The 23,425-nt window shown below is 40.2% G+C and overlaps 2 protein-coding genes across 7 annotated transcripts in view; one reads left to right on the top strand and one right to left on the bottom strand.

The window, feature by feature from the left end:
* LOC143280970 (disheveled-associated activator of morphogenesis 1-like) overlaps positions 1–5,246 on the top strand; it is a 65,835-nt gene extending 60,589 nt beyond the window's left edge. For all 4 annotated transcript variants that reach the window (XM_076585815.1, XM_076585812.1, XM_076585813.1 and 1 more), the window contains 5 exons: positions 798–858; positions 1,485–1,616; positions 1,887–2,057; positions 2,604–2,700; positions 3,962–5,246. In XM_076585815.1, coding sequence (XP_076441930.1) covers positions 798–858; positions 1,485–1,616; positions 1,887–2,057; positions 2,604–2,700; positions 3,962–4,095 — 595 coding nt within the window. In that variant the 3' untranslated portion in view covers positions 4,096–5,246. The remainder of the gene's footprint in view (positions 1–797; positions 859–1,484; positions 1,617–1,886; positions 2,058–2,603; positions 2,701–3,961) is intronic.
* Positions 5,247–7,399: 2,153 nt separating this feature from the next.
* Positions 7,400–23,286, bottom strand: LOC143280971 (translin-associated protein X-like). Of its 3 annotated transcripts, none has more exons than XM_076585817.1 (5): positions 23,197–23,286; positions 19,881–19,962; positions 13,965–14,148; positions 12,975–13,114; positions 7,400–11,510 (listed from the first exon to the last, which is right to left on the bottom strand). In XM_076585817.1, exons 1-5 carry the CDS (start codon positions 23,257–23,259, stop codon positions 10,834–10,836), a joined length of 1,146 nt encoding a protein of 381 aa, XP_076441932.1. In that variant the 5' UTR covers positions 23,260–23,286; the 3' UTR covers positions 7,400–10,833. The 3 variants fall into 3 exon arrangements, with proteins under 3 accessions (XP_076441932.1, XP_076441933.1, XP_076441934.1); XM_076585818.1 differs by lacking the exon at positions 23,197–23,286 and adding an exon at positions 21,323–21,361; XM_076585819.1 differs by lacking the exons at positions 19,881–19,962; positions 23,197–23,286 and adding an exon at positions 18,925–19,008.
* Between the last annotated feature and the right edge of the window lie 139 nt (positions 23,287–23,425).

Here is a 23,425-nt window from a genome sequence, read left to right as displayed (position 1 = left end):
TTATGAAGAGGTTTGAGTTAAGTTCTATTTGATTTTCATGTGACAGAAAAGCCTCCAAACTGTAATGACTGACTCAAAGGTTTCTTGCTTTCTTAATTGTTTCTTGGTTTGGATAACGTTTGCTTTTTGTTGATGATGAGGATATAGATACTTGTATAATGCCTGCTTAGTCACAGACCAAGCTCTAAGTGACTGACAGATGCCATCAGTCGCACATCATTTGTTTCCTGTGTCATTCAATTAGGTTTAGGTCATGCACACATACACACTCATACAGACATGTAACATTTTACGTGTATGACCGTTTTTATTTATTACCCCCACATGTAGGCAGCCATACTCCGTTTTCAGGGGTGTGCATGCTGTGTATGTTCTTGTTTCCATAACCCACCAAGTACTGACATGGATTACGGGATCTTTAAAGCATATATTTGTTCTTCTGTATGCATACACTCATGAAGAGGGTTCAGGCATTAGCAGGTCTGCACATTTGTTAACCTGGGAAATCAGAAATATCTCCACCCTTTACCAGTAACACCAGGTGACGTTACTGAGATTTGAACGTGGGACCCTCAGATTGCAAGTCCAGCACTTTAAACCACTCGGTTATTGCACCCATCGTCATTATGACAACTGAGGCATGGCCTTAAGTTTATTAATACATATGCATATGGGTCTGGTTTGTTTTAATTGTTTGTCTGTTACTATATCTGTACAGGATTACATACGTATGTTATTGGTACTAGCTATAAAATACATTGGTGCTATAAAAATATACTTGGGGTTTTGTTTTGTAGCTTCAAAGATTTGGAACAAGAGATGGCAGCATTGAAAAAGGGTCTCCACGATATTGAAAAGGTACAGAACATTCTTCTCTTCAATCTGACTTCAGTATTTGTATATAGATTTGATTAATGTTGTGCTTTTCTGTATAATGATTCATGTTACTCTGTCTTGAATATATTCTACCCGTTGATGTAAAGATGATGACAGTGTGCAGTTAAATTTTTCGGAGAATGTACATATGGTTGATATATAGCTTAGTTTGTGGTCAGTCTAATGTATTCAGTCTTTGTACAGTATTTACTCTGGTATGTTTTTAAACTTTTTTTTTCTGTGATTCAAACCATTGCTGTTTCTTCTGCATTTGTGGACTGCAACTCTGTGTTCACTCATGAGCTTTTATGTGTATGACCATTTTTATCATGTCATTAATGCAGCCATGTTCCATTTTCATGGGTGAAATGATTGCATAGAGCTATTTTTTCTGTATTCGCAGATCATTTCTTCTGTTTTGTGACCTTAAAAAAGGAGTCTTTTCTTTGTTATCAAAGTTCCACAGTCTGACAATAAAGTACATCAACATGTGAAAGACAGTCTTGTCAGTCAGTCTTCACCAGTCCCTGTTCTTGTCTCCCACCCCCACTGCCACAGGCACTCCAGCATGCATGACATGTAAATGCATATGTAAATACTGTGTGCAGGAGGTGGATTTCTTCAAGACAAAACTGGAGAACCCGCATGATCGGTTTGTGACGGTGATGCAGGACTTCTGTACTGTGGCAAGCTACAGCTTCACAGAGATGGAGGAGGCTTTATCTGAAATGAAGAGCAAGGTCTGTAGTGATGGCTGCATGGGAGGGAGAATAAGTGTTTGTTTGTGTGAGTGTGTATGTGTGTGCATGTGTGTGTGTGTGTGTGAATGTGTGTGTGTGTGGGTGAGTGTGTGTGTGTGTAGAGAGAGAGAGAGAGAACTGTGTGTGTGTGTGTGTGTGCATTATATTAAATGAATTACTTTGTCAAATGTTTTCAAACACAGTTGTTTCTTACAATCAACACTACAATATCAGCAGATAATGAGGGTTCGCCTTGTTTTTGTTCCCCAGTATGAGTCTGTGTTGAAGTCTTTCTGCGAGGACAGCAAGACGGTCCAGCCTGATGTGTTCTTTGGTGTCTTTGACGCCTTCCTCACCTCTTTTGGAGATGCCAAGACAGAGAACGACAAGCTCAAGAAACAAAAGGAAGAGGAAGATAAAAGAAAAAAGATTGAAGAGCAGGTATAGCAAAAGCATCATTTCTTTTTTTTCCACTCCAGAAATGCATGTTGCTTGTTTGTTTGCAAAGCAATGTTTTTATATACCTTTGTGTAAATGGTGACCAATTAATTTGTTTTTCTTTTATACTTTCATTACTTGTTTGTGTGAATTTTGTAGAGTTTTGAAAAGGAAAATATTTGGAAGCCTTAGTTTGCAGATTGTTTTTGGTCACTTCCAGCCAAGACATGACCTGTTCATTTGTTTTCACATTTTGAAACTCATAATATTCTTCTGATTCAGTCCTTTGCTTGAATTGACTAAAACTGTACAACTGGAATTCTTGTTATCAAACACTGGATTTCTAAAATGAACAAATGATTGCAACACAAACATATAATCCAGTATGTAAAAGCATTTATCACTTTATCTGTGTATTTACACAGCAGATACTGCATATACCATTTATTGCCAAATCATTTAGGGTGTATGAAAAATATTCTTTAGATAGTTCTTAACATAATATACATACTTTCAGTTGCTTTGTTTTGATTTCTGTTGGAAATTCAGATGAAGAAAGAGAGAGAGAAGCGGTCATTACTGAGGAGGGGCAGCAGTATTCAAGCTGACCAGAAAGTCACTGTTGCTCCAGAAAATCCAGAGAAAGGTGGGTGAAAGTTTCAGTCAAACAAAATATGCTTATTTTGCAACAGATCCTGATTTAAAGACAAACTGATCCATTAGCAAAGGTGGGAAAAGCATGTTCGAGTAGTCTTGTTCACTTACTTAACTCAGCTTGAACTCTGGAAAAAAAAAAACAAAAAAAAAAACCAACAACAGTGGGAGGGCAGGGGAACTTCTGAGTGCCATGACGTGACCTGACCTGAAATTTTGAACATGGAGAAAATGTGCAACTCACAAGTTCCGGTATGCAAAGAGGTCAATGCAATAGGTTGAACCTAAATGATTGTTTTTTCACTCCCACCACTGAAAAATGTTGAAAAGTGTGTTGAGCTGTTTGGTGACACAAAGCCACAGAGCCTATCCAGGAATGCTGACATCTCCCCACATTCTGTCATTCATTCTGTCATTAGTCAGTATTTGTCGATCAAACACTCAGAAAAATCCACCTGATACTGATATACATATACTGCCCACTGCCCTTTTTGAGGAATTTTCCGACACCAAGCATTGTCAGGTGTAATGTTAGCTCTTAACTCTTTCACCACCAAGTTTCTGTGTGAAAAATGCTCCCCAGCGCCAAATATTTTAGAAACGATGCTCTCACTCACAGGCTTCAGTTCATGTCAAAACAGCACAGTGGACTTGTTCACTTCAAACTGGGTCAGGGAGCAAAGGTTAATCATTGTTCTGTTAGTGGGGAAACTGGCTGCAGCTGTCAAGAATTGTTACAATATGAAAAAAGGTCTTGTTAACATGACCCTTGATGTCAACATGTCAACTAAAGTTGCCCATGGCAGTGCACTGTCTCGTCAACTAAAGACGCCTTTGGCAGGGAAAGAGTTAAAGTGGTGTCCATATTCCTGTCACCATGTCCAGATATGCTTGATTCACCAGTATCTGGTGCAAGGCAGCTCTCTTAGCATTATTGTTTAGGGAGGCGCATATTAAAATGCAGAAAGAAGACATTCCATCTGAAACAGTGACACAAATTTCTCAACACTTGGAACTTACCTGCTCTGCTGGTAACAAATCATCAGATGAAAATTCTTTATGAATTACACACGGCAAGCGAGAAATATATGAGATAAAGAGAAGTGAATGAGAGAAATTTAATATTGAGAAATTAAGATGATAAAGTTATCACCAATAGTTTTATAAGTATCACTGTTCTTTTATCTGCGTTGTTTTTATTACATGAGACATTCATTGTACATGTTAATGAAATGCTTGACTGATTTTGTCAGGAGAATTTGACGACTTGATTTCGGCTCTGCGGACTGGGGACGTCTTTGGTGAAGACCTTGCCAAGCTGAAGCGTCAGCGAAGGAGAGTGAATGCCCAGACAGACTTCTCACGGGAGAGAAATGGTGTGAAGTAATTGTGTAAAATACTAAGACTGCTGTGCTGCTTGTGACAATTCTGCACAAAGCCACTCGGATTGCTCACACAGCCAATGGCCAGATCAGAATATTCTGTCATTTGTGCATTTTTTATTCTTTTTTTTTTTTTTTTAATGTCAGCTCTCCTTGTTTGTCCCTCCTCTAGCCTCCATTATTCAAAAAAAAAAAAAAATCAATGCAGATAGTACAGTATTAGTGAACAACAGAGCTACGCAACTTTTCTTGAAAGATCGGCAGTTATTAGTTTGCAGAATCCAGTTTGTAATTAGAGCATGTGTGTGTGAGTGGGAAGGTGAGCTTGCTCATGGCTACAAATGTGCAGTTCCACAGGAATTAATTGTAGGCCAGTAGTTCTTTATTTTGCACCAGTCTTTGATTTTTGTTGGGGTTTTGTTGTTGTTGTTGTTTTCTTTTTTGATTGATGTATTTATTTTGAACAAATGGATTTCTAATGAAAATACAAGCTAAAAGATGTGTGCATTGTCATCAGTGATCTTGACTTTCAAAAAGTAAAATGAGTGTCATGATGCTAGCAAGTTTTGGTAGTCAGTTCCTGAATGAAATAAGATTTTTTTAGGGAGGGGTTGAAGACAGGAGGATGTAGGTGGGGGTGTGTATCTAGTCAACCTTTCAGGGATATGTGTCAGTTGTTTCTGTGTAATTAAGGCTCAGTCTACTTAATACAATATTAACACAAGTTCCTCACTTTTTTAAGCATGTTTCATTTTGTTGATTTTTTTTTTTTTCAAATCCAAATTCTGTTTACATTAATTGTTACTTTCATTGCATCATGTATATTCTCTTATTGTTTTCTTTTTTCTCCTGTGATTTTGTGATGTTCTGACTTTGTGGTTGAGGGGCTGCTCCTCATCTGTGTGTGATGAAGTTACATGCAGAGTACACTATTGTGATGCTGGTTAGCTGCCAGCCAACCAGTTTCATGCAGATATTGTGAGATTCTTGTACCTGATTATATCTCGTATTTGTGATTACTGTGTATGTGTAACGGCTTGCTTGTGTATTCATGGAATAAGTTTGTGTGTGAATGCATGTACTTGTGTGTGTGCTTGTGGATGTATACTCAAAAAAGAGTGATTTGCAAGGATGGTATGTATGCATGTGTGTGTATATGTATGTGTGAAATATGTGAATCTGAGTGAAAACTGATGGAAGTGGTTTTGACAAGGAACTTATTTCATGAGTAATGGCCATGTAGTGTGTTTTTGGTATTTTCTATGCTGTGCTAAAATCAAAGGTTGTGATTTTTTTTTTTTTTTTTTGATTTTTTTTTTTACAATCTTATTTCTGCTCCTTTGTCAATGCTGAAAAGAGCATGCTTTTGTGTGTTAAGATACACTTGTCTCTGCCGTTGCTGTTTTCTTGTGCTATGTTTTGATGCGGTCACCCTTTTCTTCTGCTTTTATCATCTCAGTACATGTATAAAATCAAGATATGTGCATATGCCACACACACACACATGTACACACATACATGAAATCAATCACAAACACTTCATACAGTTACTGAGCGCAGGTAATTATTTTCCGTCTGCATGGAGGATGAATGGAATATGAATTTTTGTGTATTTTGAATCTCAGTTTCTTTTGTTTTATTAAGATCAAACTTCATTTTGTGAAACGTTAACGCTGTACTCACATATAGAGACAAGTTTGTAAATATTACAGTTTCCATTTGAGCACTGTGTGTGTTCTGAAAAATGTTCCTAAAGGTTTTGCATGTGTCTACATTTAGAATTTATGCATTTTATACAGGAACTAATTTTTTCTCACTGAATGTATTTTTGTCATGAAAATTAGCACATCTTTAGTACAGAGTGATAAGTCTGACTCTACTATGTCCTGAAAAGTAGCCTACCTTTAGTACAAAGTGATCAGTCAGGCTCTACTTTGTACATTCTGACGCTGAACGTCCAGGATTGAAGTCAAGGGAACGAATCACTGTTTCACAAATATGCTGCCTTTACTATGAAGATGTTAGACATGAACAGAATATGTTAAGTGGGTCTGCAGAGCAGAAATCACGCCATGTGCATATGAAACCCTGCTTTGAAACCCATTTGGTTCTGACAGACAATCATTACACTCCAAGGCTAGATTTGTTTGGATGGTTGCACCATGGTACGTGGGCTGGTAACAGTTAATTTAAGTCTTGTCTGCAAAGTGATTTGATTGATGCAATATTTAAACTGAACTTATAATTGACTGACCAAGTGTCATTTTCATTTGTCTTAGATATTGTATTGAAAAAGGCAATGTATCGACTGTCCACAGCCCCAAAAGATTTTTTGATAGTGTTAGTTTTGGTGTCTCTTGTACACTTGATTCAAGAGTACAATGGTTTCTGACAAGTCAACAATGTAAAAAATAAACAAATAAATAGATATTAATAATTAAAAAAAACAACAAAAAAACAATCAGCCAGCTCAAATAAAAGTGTTCTTTTTCTATAAGCATATTTGCAGGACTGCTACCATTTTCATCTCAAGTTAAAGGTGAGAGTTCAAAGTTGCTGGAAGTTTTAAATTGTACCGATGCTTGGTTAAATAAAAAAGGAAATGAAATTATATACAGAATATGGACACTCAAGCTTTTGCCTTAATCTAAAGAGAGCAGACTGATAAACTGGTGTAGTGATCATGTAACAAAGCTGGGGGAATCAGTTCCAGCAGGTCGATAACCTAAATTTGCATTCTGGCAACAAAAAAAAACATGATTGCTTCCCTTGACTGAAAATCTGGCATACTCGAGTGTCCATGTATACCTCAAGTAAGGTAAGATCATCTTTTTGATGTGAAAAGCAGGTGAGCCAAAAAAAAACAACACCCCAAAATTAGAAGGCTTCCTTTCCCACCTCTCTGCATACCCTGCAAAACCAGACGCTGCAGTTCAAGAAGCTGGCTCCACAACACGGCGCATGAGCATTGTCTTCCCTGACGGTGCTATGCTCAGGATGATGATGATGCTATATATATATATATATATATATACATTATTTTATACTCAGTGCAATCTTTTGTACATTCCATATTAGAGTGTACATGTACATGTATTTTGTTGCCTTAGTTCTTTTTAAGAGTGCAAGCGTGTGTGTACTTTTTTTTGGCCTAATTTGTCTTCTTGTTTCATTAACTCATTAAAGTAATAACAAAACTGTTTATACAGCTCTCTCTCTCTTAAAACACACACACACACACACACAGACCATACATATAAAGCCTTCCCTCTCTCTTTCTATCTACATTACTCTTTACCAAAAACCATGTCAAGTTTTGATGGTTTACAAATGCAGGAAAGTTCAAGTCAATGTGTTCTGCTTTCTAAAAGCAGAAAACATCCCCCCTAATTGGCAGGGTAAAAGTAACTGTGCCAGTAGAAGCATACTGGACAGAAATGCCTGATGGAACTGCATGAGAAACCAGCACTCACTGACTGCTGGGGCCTGACAGGAAATTACCTCAGTAACTCTCTCCAAATGAATGTAATTGCTGAACTGCAGCGCCCCCAAAAAAGCAAATGCCTGTTCCAAAGTGGAAACGTGTGACCACATGTCCCTCAAAACAATGGCCACATTTATCTAGCAGCAATGATGACTTTAACCAGCCACAACAAGGAAATAAAATGGAAACTGGAATTGAGTTAACAATGAAAGGAGAGCATTAGCAGTAGTAACAGAGTTTTCTATATTAAAAAATGAGCAAAGATGATAACAGTGACAGGAAACTGAACTTCTGGTTGCCACAAGAACAGGGCATAAGAAAAATGATAATGGATACTTATAAAGCACACTATCCAGAAATCTGCTTCAGGTGCTATTGTTTACATAAAACATTACATCAATTTTACATTCACACATCAAATTGCAACTAACAAGCCAAAGACACACACTGCATACATGCATTTTAACATACATATGTACATAGCAGCTGCCCTCCACACATATGCACACATTGGCACACACATGCAGAGATGTACACACACATACACACACACACTGACATATGTGCATGCACGATCAAACATACACATTCATATATGTGTAAGTGTACACATGCATATACATGTATAAACACATAGTCAAGCACACCACACACAAAGACGTGGACCTGGCACAACTGAACTTATTGCTGAGGGAAGAGGTGAGTTTTGAGACCAGAAATGAAAGAGGCTAGAGTGTCAGAATGACCAAGGTTAAATCAGAAGAAGCCACATTATTTACAAGGATAATAATGCTTTGGGGATATGTTCGATGGAGTGATGGCCTAGAGGTAACACATCCGCCTAGGAAGCGAGAGAATCTGAGTGCTTGTTTGAATCACGGCTCAGCCGCCGTTATTTTCTCCTCCTCCACTAGACCTTGAGTGGTGGTCTGGACGCTAGTCATTCGGATGAGACGATAAACTGAGGTCCCGTGTGTAGCATGCACTTAGCGCACATAAAAGAACCCACAGCAACAAAAGGGTTGTTCCTGGCAAAATTCTGTTGAAAAATCCACTTCAATAGAAAAAACAAATAAAACTGCCCGCAGGAAAAAACACAAAAATATTGGTGGCGCTGTAGTGTAGCGATGCGCTCTCCCTGGGGAGCGGCCAAAATTTCACACAGAGAATCTGTTGTGATAAAAAAGAAATACAAATATTTGGCTTGACACCCCATGACAAGTTCGGTTATGATCAAGGGATCCTGGTATAATCTGTCCTGATATGAACCAGGCCCGAGAGTAACAGATACATGTGATATTGGTGAGGTGATTTGAAAAACTCAAAATTCACAAGTTTTGGCTCAACTCGTTGAACTAACTGCAAAGAAAGGGAACTTACTTCAGTATTTCCAGATGCGTCCACATATAATTTGGTGAAAAAACAGTATATTTACGCAAATTATAGAGGCACAAGATGAGTATACACTAACCAACCACAAACCAGTCCATGACAATAACCACTGCACAGACAATTGCTCCTCCAGTTTCAATTTTTTTTTTTTTCTGACGGTCAGTACACTTTGGTTTTACTTTAAGAAACTTAATAAGATGTGTAAGCCATGACACAAGAGTCACAGGCACATAAAGCGTAACAAGTGCTGACATTATCAAAGTCCTGGCATGTCTCCTGCCTTCACACACACACGGACACACACACACAGAGCAAAATTGGTTTTTTAAAATATTTCTGATTAAAAAAAAAATCAGTTTAAAAAAAAAAGAACAAACTGAACTGATCTAATTGTAGGCAGAGACTGAACCAGCCGCTTACACACAATCTGTCAGTTTGTGATGCTCGCAATACACTGCCCACCACAGTGCTGAAGACAAGTTCATGTGATTTTATATGGAATATGGAATTAAAACTGAACTAAACACAACAGTGTACAAATATCGTACATAACACCACCAGAAAATAAATTACAAATAGATTTCAAAATGCAAAATAAGATGCACACATACAGTGTGACTGGATCACTAAGTTTTATTATGCCCTTGTCAGTTGTGTTATACACAATAAAAGTTAAGAAAAAATATGGCAACAGCAAAATACATAACAATTTTGTTGTTTTCTTAGGGAAGGAGCGTCATTTCAAATAATACAAAAGACTATGTTTTCTGTTTTCCAAGAAAGAAGCTACCCAAAAAATGTTTTTCACTCTTTTCATTTTTTTCTAATCAAAGATACAAGCAAAATGTTCTTTTACAATGATTTTAGTCAAACAAAGAATAATATTAAACACAATGCTGTGTATGATATATCTTTAAAAAAACAGGTAATTAAAATGCCAAGAGATAACAAACAAAACAAAATGAACCCATAACTAATGGCAAACATCAGTCAGACACTGAGACAGTGCTGCCCTGAGAATTTCTGTCACACTTCAATTCTCATTAAAACATTAACCTGACAGCCATTTTCTTGCCAAGAACACATACTTTTAACCGATAAAATCCTTGTCATATGTGTGTATACGTGTGTGAGGGGGTTGGGAAACCAAAATTCTCATCACACTTCATGATTGGTGCATGTATGTGTTCTCAGTAATTTCACTGTACATAATCTTTGCTGGTATATAGTTTTCATTATTCTCAGAATTCTAGAATCTTATTTCAAACCTGTCTTGCACACCCGTGATGGCACCTGAGTTTGACTAGACAGATTTTTTTTGTTTGTTTTGTTTTGTTCTGTTTTGTTTTGGTTTGGTTTCATTACTAATATTATTCTATCTTACGAACATTCTCCTGACATAAACTGCTTTGGATTTTATATTTATCATATTTTACATACTTCTCATTGCTGTAACAGCACCTCAAGATTCACAAGTGTACAAACACACATTCATGAAAAGCGAACACAACATGCAAAGCATGCAGTGAACAGACTGATTTGTTTCTGTTAGAATACAAAACTAATTTATGAATCACAAAAAGAAATGCAAAAAAAAACACACACAAAAAAAACATGCACTCTTCCCGATTCATACACAATGGAACAAGCAAGCAACCACTTTCAAACTTATCTCTTCCGTCTAAAATCACACAGGTGGAAAGACATGAAAAGAAAGAAAAATACTCTTTCATTACTGTATTAACATCAGACCGCCCTATAACCTCCAAAAGATTTTTGCTTTTATGATATCTGTTCATACTGAACAATTCTCTCACCATTAGTTCTTTCACAGTGTAACCGTCCTTAGTGTGTTAGTGTTGTGGTCTTATTCATAGACTTCTGCGTCTTCTACAAATGCCTCATCCTGGAAGATGTCTGCTAACATGTGCTTTGGAATCTCAGACCCTCGCACTTTCAGTGTGTAACATGCACCCTCCACTTTCTGCAAACTTTGCCTCAATGTTGCCATCTTGCGAGAAAGCTCACGAGCTGTGTTTCCATATGACATGAAAGAATCATGGATTACTCGCATAAAATCGCAGATCTGAATAGGGTAGTCCAAGTTTCCAGCACTGACACTCATGATAGCTGTGCGCATGAGCTCTCCAGTCAAATCAGCAATGCCAAGCATAAACTCCATAGGAGGGACAGTGACAAATACATTTTCACCCGTTACTTCATTGCCACTGTTCTGGTGGTTGTCTCCTGCTGCTGTTGTATCGCTCGTGCTGCTAACTTCAGAAGCGTGGGGTGAAGGTCTGCTGCTTTCCTCTGCCTTCTCTCCTTTCTCTGCCTTGTTGACAGCTGTGACGTTACTGATACCAGAAGTTGAGGAGACAACCGTCCCCGTACTGTCAACGTCACTGCCAGGAACAGGTTTTGCAACAACTGAAGCAGGCGGTCTGGGAAACACCAGATCACTCTCCACTTCAGACAGGGTGACAAGCTGCCCATCCCTCAGGTAGTGATAGAAGGAGACAGCCTCAACGTACTCCTGCAAACCTGCACACAGATGAAGACACCTTTCTGTGTTTTCGATCTGGACACTTCCAGTTTATGGTGAGTTATGGAATAAAAGCAGACTTCTTACCAGGTGAGATAGAATAAATCAAGAAGAGTTATCACATGATGAGTATATGGAATAAATCAAGATTTCTTACCTGCTGGGTATATGGAACAAATCAAGAAGAGTTCTCACCTGGTTAGTATTTGGTAGAGGGATCAAATTTAACTCCTTTTTTTTTTTTTTTTTTATTAGTGCCAGTCAGGCACTCTGGACAAAACATTTGTGTGCCCAATTGGGATTTTGGGTGCCAGCATAAGAAAATGAAGTAAAATCTCTGAATGAGTTATAATTTGCATTTGTGTTGATGTTTGGAAAACTGCATTCAAAATGTGCACACGCCTGAACCCCATGGGCCTGTTGATAGCTTCTTTACTCTTTCAGCCACAACTTGCTCAATAGAGCAGAGCTCTCCCTGCTGTCTCTGACACAACCTTTTTTCTTGATTCTTGTCTTTCCACAGACAACTTGTGTGCTTGAGACTGGGAGTGCCTCCTGAGTGTGAACCTTCTGATCACTTTTGATCCATCAAGTTCAGTTTTTGCTTTTCCAATCCCTCCCCTCTGGTCTCCTTCCGACACGGTACACACACAAGCTCTTGGGTGCCATCTTCCTTCATTTCAACGGTGTGCCAAGGAAAGTCTTTCTGCCAGGCTTCATCGCGCTGGTGCTTTGACTTGTATTCCTGCTGTTTATTCTTTTTGTCATCCTGAGCTTTCGTCTCTTTTTCGGGAGCCTTTCTATTAACATTGCAGATGGGAAACATCGTTTGTTGCTAATGCGCCATGAACGTCAACATCCAATCGCGTATGCGCAAAGATGCTGCTCTACAAAGCGAACTGCAGCAGATGACACTTTACATTTCGATCGACTGTGTTCACACTTGCTTTCTTGGTGTGTCTTTTAATTAATTTTCTTTCGCCTCTATCAGTTTTTTAGTGCCAAATGGGCACTCTCAACAGAAAATTTGCGTGTCCAAGCCAATGTTTCGTAGCATTTGTACCTGGACACCCACTAAATTCGAACCCTGAGGTATGTTTATGAAATAAATCAAAAAAAGTTCTTACCAGATGAGTTCTTAGAAAAAATCATGAAGAGTTCTCACTTGGTGAGCTTGTGAAATAAATCAAGAAGAGTTTTTACCTGGCGAGTTTATGGAATAAATCAGGAATAGTTCTTACCTGTTGAGTTTATGAAATAAATCAAGAATTCTTACCTGACAACTTATGGATTAAAATCAAGAATAGTTCTTACCTGGAGTGTTTATGGATTTCCATGAGAGTTTTTACCTGGTGAGTTCAAGGAATAAACCAAGAAAAAAAGAGTTCTTACCTGATGAATCTATGAAATAAGAAGAGTTCTCACCTTGTGAGTTTATAGAATAAATCAAGAAGAGTTCTCACCTGGAGAGTATGCTCTGATGAACTGATAGTGATCCTGTCCCTCCAGCTCCAGGGCAACACTGAGGAACTTGGTTCTCTGGATCTCTTTAAGCCTGTCTTGTGCTTCCTGAAGGACCTTCTCTTTTTCTTCAACATCCTCCCTGGGTGGCAGGCAGAAAAAACAGGAAAGGATCGTGTAGATTTATGTGAAATGATAGATACATCCATCACTCCTTTCCTAAACATGTGACCAGTACACAAGACATAGCTTTAACTAAAGCCAATGCTGATTAGCACTTCCCATCAGCTTTCTTGTAGTTAAGTAAGAAGTACAGATAAATAAATGTAAAACGTTTAATATTGGTTTGTTTCTGTTTATTAATATCAAACATACAAACACTATCAGATTTAAAGGGGAAACAAGCATTTGACAAACTTTTTTTTTTTTTTTTTGTCAGTCATATCCAATTATTCTTTTGATGAGGAAGCTGCTAAGTGATGGTAATGATGCATTTTAATTTTAGGTAGAAGGCATCATGATATACAACAGAAAATTCACATCTGTGGAGACATTTATAAGAATTGTTGTCAAATGCATGCTAGTCTCATACTCATACATACCTATATTAGGTTTGTTTGTGGCATATCCATCCAGTGTATACCACTCCACATGTGTGGTATGCTTGATTATGTGTATGCACAGATATGCATGCATGTGCAAATGTGTGTGTGTGTGTGTGTGTGTGTGTGTGTAATATATCATTTAATTCAGAATATCATGTTATTCGTAAAATACCTACAGCAGTTTTCAGGATAGAATGCTGTATAAGTATCTATTACAATTTATAATCATTTTGATATAATTTACATTGCCTCTCTTCACCACTCACACACATGCTATCACATGCCCAATAAAAATCTGCCACATCTAGTACCACCACCTCACACACATGCACATACACATACACAATGTCTTTCTCTCCCTCTCATAGAAATGAACAGTCAACAAACCCAGCACATCGTTGCAAAAGGAAGATTGTACGCTTGCTTTCAATGGTGATGTCTCGACTAAGCTTGACAATTCGCTCATGTCTGTCATGTTTTGAGTCCAACTCTGTCTGGTAGCCACGGAAAGCTTTGATAACAGGAGAATTTTCATTCACATGCACCTGTCTCTTTCGGTTTCTTCCAGGTCCTGCAAAAACAGCATCAAGATATAGAAGGGAAAAATTCATTAGCATCCAGTTGATATCACTTTTTATCAGTATCAATGTCAAACATAGCAAATGCAATGTTGAAAGTAAAGCTGATCCACATAATACATCAAAAACTACTGATATAAACTTTCTTGGAGAAGCAGAGAAACCTGTGATTACAAAATGGTCAATGCCATGAGTGTGTCATCAATATCTTCTTCTTCGTTCGTTGCTTTGTGGCGTGCAACTCCCATGTTTACTCGTATGTATATGAGTGGGCTTTTACGTGTATGACCGTCTTTACCCAGCCATGTAGGCAGCCATGCATACTCCATTTTCGGGGGTAATATGCTGGGTATGTTCTCGTTTCCATAACCCACTGAACACTGACATGGATTACAGGATCTTTAACATAAACATGTGTATTTCTTTTTCTTCTTCCTGCGATGTCCATCAGCCGTTAGTCCCGCTATTATTGACATGTGGGAGGTGTGCAGTGTGGAGAGGGAGAGAGAAAAGAGGATGAAAATAGAAAAAAAAAGGGGGGAAAAGGATTTTGGCCTAAACGGTTAAGGCGCAGCAAAGAAAAAAAGGATTATGGCCCTAATGGTTAAGGCGTACCTGTACGCAGAACTGCACTCTGGCCTTCAGGCCCAAGGCCCTGCAGCAACCTAAGTGAAGCTGCAGGCCCGCAAATCACCACACCACCAAAAAAAAAAAAAAAGGCAGAGGGGTTTAGTGTTTACTGTGATCTGGACATCTTCGGAGGTGAAGGTGTCCAAGGAGGGGGAATGGACAGTCTCAGCGGGGAGGGCATTCCAGTCACGGATAATTTGGGGGGAAAAGGATCAGTAGCTTCTGTAATTTGTGCGGCATGTCATCCGCTGGTACTGATTTGTGTGGTATGTTCTGTTGCTTGCAGTCAGGGGTTTGAGGCTGTGACACCTTACACATGCCAGGCTGCTCTGTATCTTATACAGCATGGCAAGTCGGCTGGTGCGGCGGCATTGTTGAAAGGAGGTCCACTGGAGTTGATCCAGCATATCGGCAACACTGGATGTGTTTCTATGCCGGTTCAGGATGAAGCCGGCTGCTCTTTGCTGGGTTTTCTCCACCTTGTTGGTCAGCTTGTCAGTGTGCGGGTCCCAAACGGTGCAAGCGTAATCCATAATGGGCCTGACGATGGCCTTGTACACTAGCTCCTTTGTCTTGATTGAGCACACCTTCAAGTTCCTTCTAAGGAAGCCCAGCATTCTGTTGGCCCTTACACAAACATTGTCCACATGGACTCCCCAGGACAGGTTTGACAGCAGGGTGACCCCAAGGTAATTTACTGAGCACACTCGTTCAAGGGTGTGACTATGGAGGGTGTACTTGGTGTTCACTGGTTTCCTGTTTCTAGTCAGGGGCAGCTGGCTGCACTTGTCAGGGTGGAACACCATGTCCCATTCTTTCTCCCAGACCTCAAGCTTGCCGAGATCCTCCTGGAGCTTTGCCAGGTCATTAGTGTTGGTCAAAAGACGGTACACAGCAGTGTATTTGATCTTCTGCTCGCGTATACACATAGGGGGTTCAGGCACAAGTAGGTCTGCACAGATGTTGACATGGGCGATTGGAAAAATCTCCATCCTTTACCCACAAGGGGCCATTTACCAAGATTCATGCCATGGACCCTCAGATTGAAACTCCAACGCTTTGGCCACTCAGCTATTACGCCCGTCGTGTCATCAATATGAAGGCAAACTATTATGCTTTTTGTTGGTTTTAAAATAAATTCAACTTGATTTACACTTGTCCCTTACTCTTCGTCTGATGTAACAAAATCATTGCATGATGACCACTGTGTGTGTGTGTGTGTGTGTGATGACACTTTTGATGTTCTGTTCAAAACAAATCAAGCAATGGAAAGTGCACTGGTGTGGATCTACAAACACTGAAAATAAATATAACCGACACAGTAAGTTGTCTTGTTTGTTTTTTTGTTTGTTTGGGTGTGTGTGGGTGTTTTTTTTTAAGAGCACCTACTGCTGAATGGTTGGTGCATGCTGGGTATTTACAGGTTTCCACATGGCTAACCCACCGCACGTTTACGTTGATTGCAGGGTCTCTAACAGTCATAGGCTAATCTGTCTTCTACGCAAGATGGGGTTTTAGGCACCAGCTGGCCTACACATATGCTGACTATGGCGAAAGAAAAAATGTCCACCCTCCACCCACCAGGTCTGCCGAAACTGGAGATCGAACCAAGAATCCAGCCCTCTAGCAAACAGTCTGTGTGCGGTGTGCGGGCCGAGTGGTTCAAGCGAACAAATTAAGAGAACAAATTGCTAATCTAATAAAGGAAGATGGTACCTTAACACAAAATGACTCAGAAAAGGCAGCTGTGCTAAACAGATTTTTTGCTAGTGTTTTTACCGAGGAGAGTAACGTAAATGTCCCAGAGTTTTCATGTAAGACAGAGGTTACTGAAATCTCCAACGTGGAGGTCACAGTTGAACAGATGAAAAAAGCTCTAAAGAGCCTAAACCCATCAAAGTCCCCAGGACCTGATGAGATACACCCACGAGTATTAATAGAGCTTGCTGAAGTTATTGCTCACCCACTTAAGATCTTGTTTGATAGAACACTAGATAAGGGTGAAATACCAAAAGCTTGGAAAGAAGCAGAAGTACGTCCTATCTTTAAGAAAGGTAACAAAAATTCTGCGGGTAACTATCGTCCAGTCAGTCTAACATCAGTTGTCTGTAAAGTTTTTGAGGGTTTTATTCGAGACGCTCTCTGCCAACATTTAACCAAACATGATCTGTTATCTAGAGAACAGTTTGGATTTACCAGAGGGCGCTCGTGTGTTACACAACTACTTGTTACATTACAAGATTGGTTAGTCATGCTAGATGAGAAGGTACCAGTCGATGCAGTCTACCTTGATCTAAGGAAAGCTTTTGATACAGTTCCCCATCACAGACTCATGAATAAACTAGGAGGCTATGGGATAAAAGGCAAGCTACTATTGTGGATCAGAGATTTTCTAAATGGAAGATCACAGTTTGTAAGTGTAAATAGTAGTAAATCATCAAAGGTTAAGGTAACTAGTGGTGTACCACAAGGTAGTGTTCTTGGCCCAACCTTGTTCATATACTTTATAAATGATATGCCTGGTGACGTAGATTGTAAAGTAAAAATTTTTGCAGACGACACCAAGGCTTACTCTGCCATCCGAAATATAGAAGATAGAGATCACTTGCAAATGTGTATACATAATCTGGTTAAATGGACAAATACTTGGCTGTTGCAATTTAACAGCGAGAAATGCAAAGTTCTGCACCTTGGAAAGAATAATCCACAGTATCAGTACACGATACAGGAAAAGGGGGTAACTCGAACAATGGATAGTACAATAGCGGAAAGAGATTTAGGGATCACGATGGACCCAGAACTAAGCTTTAAGGCACATATAAATAATATAGTGAAAAAGGGAAATCAAATTTCTGGTCTTCTTGTGAGAACTATAACTAATAAATCTCCCGAAATCATGATTCCATTGTTCAAAGCTCTGGTTAGACCCATTATTGAATATGGAAACTCAGTATGGTGCCCTTACCTTAAAAAGCACATAAATATGATTGAAGGAGTTCAACGCAGATTTACCAAGTGTATAACTAGTAATACTATTAGTACTCGTGATCTTAGTTATGAGGAGCGCCTGGCTCTTTTTAATATGCCTAGCCTTGTGTTTAGAAGATTAAGTGGTGATCTCATTGAAGTATATAAGATCATGCACAATATTTATGATCCTTGCACCACCTCTTCATTGTTTACTATGGCTAACTACGATAAAACTCGAGGGCACAACTTCAAAATAAACAAAACTCATTTCGTAACTGACCAGTTCCGCAAGTTCTTTACTAACCGTATCATAAATCTGTGGAATAACCTTTCCTATGACACCATCAATGCACCATCGGTAAACGCCTTCAAAAATCACATTGACAAAAAGTTTAAGAACCATGTATTTTCCACAGAGTTAAATCTTTACTGAGCTGTAGATAAATATAGTATACACTATGCCAGATTTAAACAAGGGTTTGTTCACAACAAGTGATCCAAAAGCACTTAAATGGACACTGATTACGAGGGCAAAAGGCTTTTAGCCTATAGCCAAACATTTCTGTGATTCTGTGATTCTGTTGGAATTTCAATCTGTGGTTCCCGGGTTCGAATCACGGTAACGGCGCCTGGTGGGTAAAGAATGGAGATTTTCCCGATCTCCCAGGTCAACATATGTGCAGACATGCTAGTGCCTAAACCCCCTTCGTGTGTATACGCACGCAGGAGATCAAATACGCACGTTAAACATCATGTAACCCATGTCAGTGTTCGGTGGGTTATAGAGACAGGAAAATACCCATCGTGCATGAACCACGACAGAGTCATCGGCAAGTCGATGTTGGCCGTGTAACGGAAAGAAGAAAGAAGAAAAGTCCAAAGTTCTGTCGTTTTTCGATGCGCTTTCCAAATTCCCGAGACATGACCTGAGGTTGGCCGTGAGGGTTTTTACATGTCGGATTAAACTTAAGCAGAGCAAACAGCACCCGTGTCGAATCAGAATCACAGAAAATGTGATGGTTGAGGATTTATTTTAAAGTCCATGTGCATATTAGAAGAATACAGTAGTGGGGGAAACAATATGGTTCATTGGCACAGTCTTTGTTCGGGCAGCTTTTAATGATTTGTGAAAGAAGAAAGACAAGACATGTCATTATCTACAGATCTACCTCTTTCATTTCCATGTTTTCTTGGGGAGGCCATGTTGTTGAATGCGTCGGTGTTTCATTGTCTGCAAGTGAATTCGCTCCCTTCGCTAGTGAACGGTGTTGAGGTTAATTTGTATACCCTCTCAAAAAACGTCAAGAGAAAATAAAAGTATGACAAAGCAACAATATTTTTTTTTTAACACATTTTAAAACCGAATGAAGCAATGACTGCTGTGTACTGATCGAGTTCATTCGATACTGCACCTTCTTTTCTACTAACAAACTCCATGTTACCAGAAGTACAAATACTTACCTTTTCACAAAATTTTGCAGAACAAATATTCGTAAGTTTTCTTTTAGCTTTGGAGCAGTTAAAGGATGGAATGCACTGAAAAATTCAACAAAAACAGCTAAAACTATTGACCAGTTCAAGAATCTTCTAGACAATGACTCTAAATCATTAATAAAACCATTCGATTTTGAACTTGAATGGCAAAAGAGAGTTTCAGTCACGGTGACTGATGCCCGCTGCTATAACCTCCACATAGACACACAAAATCGAAATGAAAGAAAACAAAATATTAGATGAAATAAATGAGCCAAATAGATTGCTTTAGTGAACTGAATAACTTAAAGTTCACTTCATTTTCAAGGATATCACTGAGAGCGTATAGACGGCAGATCCATGTAGTACACTGAATCATGCAACACCTGATCTGCTGAACTCGGTTGAAAAACTAAGCCTCCAGATGCTTCGGCACAAGACCCAGCGCACTGATCACTGAGGCCGCGAAAAAAGCATTGTAATAAGATACGCATGATGAATAACTAATGACAATAAAATCAAATTAAACAAACAAGAATGAATAACAGCTAAATACATAAAACTTGAATGCAGTGCATAGAAAGATGATATAGGCAGAACACAGAAGAAAAAAAAACATGAAAAATAGGCCACACTCAGTGACTGCACCTACCGCCCGGCGCGCCGCACCCGGCTGGCACGGCACCGCCGGTGCACATACTGCCCGGCGGATCCGCGGAGTCAAAGCCGGGTGCCTGAAAACACACACACACACACACACACAAAATTAAGACACAGGAAGGCTCATCACTGACCTGAACTGAGAAACAAGCTCAAGCCTGAGTTTTCAGTGCACAAGCAGTTCCAGTCTGTGCGTTCAGATGCAACTGAGGAAGACATCACAGCTAATGATTTCAACCAGCAATGTCCCTTAACATCACCTCACCTGACCTAACCTACAACCCCACATGCAGCGACATCAATATCAGAGACTGGTAAGGAGCAAGAAAGTTGCTTCTCAAACTCAACCCCAACTGACAAAGCCTGTGGACCTGATGTCATCACAACCAGGTTCCCGAAGACAGTGGCTGAAGCGATTGCCCCAGCTTTCATTCTGCTCTTCCACTACCAGTAGTAGGCCTCCTTCGGTCATGGCTGACCATGGATAGAGTATATCCGACCTAATGTCTAATTGGGCTGTCTGCTTGGACCAAGCAGCCCTGCCTGTGACTGTAGAGACCAATGCGAGAGAGACAGTCTCTGTCGCAGCGATCACATGTGTAAGCTGATGCTGGTCTGTTGGCTGTCGTCCCTTTTCTGCGAGCTCGCTTTTCTGCTGCAGCAGCTGACAGTTTGTCCTCACCAATCCGCAGCTGATTCTTGAGCCGAGTGCTTCTCCATCTGTTGTGGTCATCTGTAAGGCCCTCCACTACACTGTTCCTACAACACCGAAACACTGCCACATGACTGGAAGCATGCTTATATCACACCTGTCTTCAAGAGGGGAAAACGAAACAAGGCAGAAAATTATTGCCCACGGTCTCTCTTACATGTGTAGCCTGCAAAATGATGGAGAACATTATCACCAGCCACATCATGACGTACCTGGAGAACAATGGTATCCTCTGCCCAGAACAGCACAGCTTCCGACGACGGAAGTGGAAGCTCCTGTGAAATACAGCTGCTCCGCTACATTGACGAAACTACCGTGATTCGAAATGGAAAAGGGAAACCAAGTGGATATAATTGTACTCGTCTTCTCCAAGGCCTTTGACCGACAAGGTCAGCCACGCCCTGCTTGTATATTAGTAGAATACAGTGCTACGGAATTAGAGGTCAGCTCAACACCTGCATTAAAAACTTTCTCGAGTAAGGCAACACACAGTTGTGGTGGAGGGAGTTACCTCAGCCGGAATATATCCCATTCAGCTCAGTACGTTGTTCCTCAAGGCTCGGTCTTCGGCTCTTGTCTCTTCGTTCTCTACATCAGTGACCTCCCAAAGTCCATCAGATCTAAGGCCAGATTATTTGCAGACGACACCATGTGCAACTGACAAATCAAGATGGAAGCCGACCAGCACATACTCCAAGAAGACATACAGTAGTTTCCCTTACCATTTGGGAGAAACAGTGGTCCATGCGATTCCACCCGCTCAAGTGCTCCACCCATACCCATACCCGTACCCATGCACACAGCGGTACTCAAGACTGATACCCACACACATGCAGCATATAGCGTTGGTAATCATACCTACACAACCAGCATATGATATTTTATAGCGGTACACATGATACCCACACAAGTGGCATATAGTAGTGTTCAGGATACCCACACACCCATCATACAGGACTACAACTCGTTCAAGCCAGATACATTGTAGTAACGTACTGCATCATCGTGTACTGCGTGTGTGGGTATCTTCAGTACTGAATCATCTCTCAGTATTTGGGGGCGATTTGCACGTGCAAACGAACCGGACGTGTGTCAGTGTCACAAGGTGGTGATATTTTCAGTAAAATGTGTGTGTGTGTGTGTGTGTCAGTGTGTCAGTGTGAATCTTGACTGAGAGGTGCTGGGTCACGTCAAGTTATGAGACCCAATAGTTCACTGGCACACACACACACACACACACACACACACACTGACGGCACACACACACACACTCTCTCTCTCTCTCTGAGTCTCTCTCTCTCTCTCTCTCTCTCTCTCTCTCTCTCACACACACACACACACACACACACACCGTGACACACACACACACACACAGAGAAAACACACACACACACACACACACACACACACACACACACTGCAAACACACACCAGGCACACACACACACTCTCTCTCTCTGTGTCTCACACACACACACACACACACACACACACACACACACACACACACACACACACACACACACACTGACGCACCCGGAGCATACAGTCACTGACTGCGGCAGTCACTGAAAGCCGGGCACGCATACACGATGAGTGGACACATCAGCACAGCGGAGAATCAAGATTTGATTTCCTTTCACCCAAATATGTGTTTGTATATATATTGTATGATGTCAAATAACTTGAACACACTGGCGAACTATACTGAATACACTGACTAATATATACTAACAGAGATGCACACAGTAACTGACAATGAGGGGCGGGAAATGTTCTTTACAAAAGCGGAAACCTGATTATCATATATAGGTATAGTGAAAGAAAATATGATGGGAAAAATCAGTAATGTCGCACAGATGGACGAGAAAGACTGAGACGAGAGATAGACTTTTCACTGAGACAGACCGTGGCTCTCCGCTGACTGAGAACAAAGCCACAGTCAGTGGACAGAAGGCCATGGACACCCCGCAGAGAGAGAGAGAGAGAGAGAGAGAGAGAGAGAGAGAGAGAGAGAGAGAGAGAGAGAGCCTGAGATTGTTATTTTCGAGGATAATAGATAAGCACTGGCGCATTTTTTTTTCACCCAGTCCCCGTCCTGAAACAGGGTCTACACCAACACAATACTACACAAGTTATCAGTCAGTATATATGTCATTGCATGCACCGCTACACGATGCTACTTAAAGTCATCAGTAGTAGTAACACTGATGCCTGTGTACACAATACTACATAAAGGCATGAACATGGGGATAGTAACACACACACACACACACACACACATACACACCGCACACGGCGCCCCCCCCCACCCCCACACACACACACACAATTTCCTGTAATTGTATTTAGATTTTTTGTCCTTTTTTTCAAATTTCACCCTCAATTCACACTCATTTGCCCAGTTTCCCCCAACCCTCCATTCATTCACATCTCCCACCCCTTCTAACCGATAATACTCAAATGTATTCATAAATACTTTAACTGACAAAATGTCTTCAATCACCGATATGTGTGACGGGACATTAAACAAAAATCCCTCCTACATACACATACACAAAAAAAAACAAACAACAACAACAAAACCCCCACACACCTGAAAACACACCGTATATACACACACACTCAGTGACACTGATATACACAATGACAAGCACATGATGGTACTGATAAACTAGATTGGAAAGAAACAACAACAAAGAGCCGCCAGGAGAGAGACTAGAGAGAGAGAGAGAGAGAGAGAGAGAGAGAGAGAGAGAGAGAGAAACGAATCGAAACGAAACGAAACGAAGCGAAACGAAAATTTTATTTCACGAGGGTAGTCA

The sequence above is a fragment of the Babylonia areolata genome, chromosome 4 (assembly GCF_041734735.1).
Source record: "Babylonia areolata isolate BAREFJ2019XMU chromosome 4, ASM4173473v1, whole genome shotgun sequence".
Lineage (NCBI taxonomy): Eukaryota > Metazoa > Mollusca > Gastropoda > Neogastropoda > Buccinidae > Babylonia > Babylonia areolata.
Note: the sequence above shows the minus strand (reverse complement) of the source record. Positions and strands in the feature narration are given on the sequence as shown.

Excerpts from the sequence above, each read along its gene's own strand:
- LOC143280971 (XM_076585817.1), bottom strand. The coding sequence starts at position 23,259 with ATGTGCTTGTCATTGTGTATATCAGTGTCACTGAGTGTGTGTGTATAT. Across the intron at positions 13,115-13,964 it reads CTTTTGCAACGATGTGCTGG|GGAGGATGTTGAAGAAAAAG; the intron begins GTTTGTTGACTG and ends CCTGCCACCCAG. Across the intron at positions 11,511-12,974 it reads CATCAGAGCATACTCTCCAG|GTTTGCAGGAGTACGTTGAG; the intron begins GTGAGAACTCTT and ends ATCTGTGTGCAG.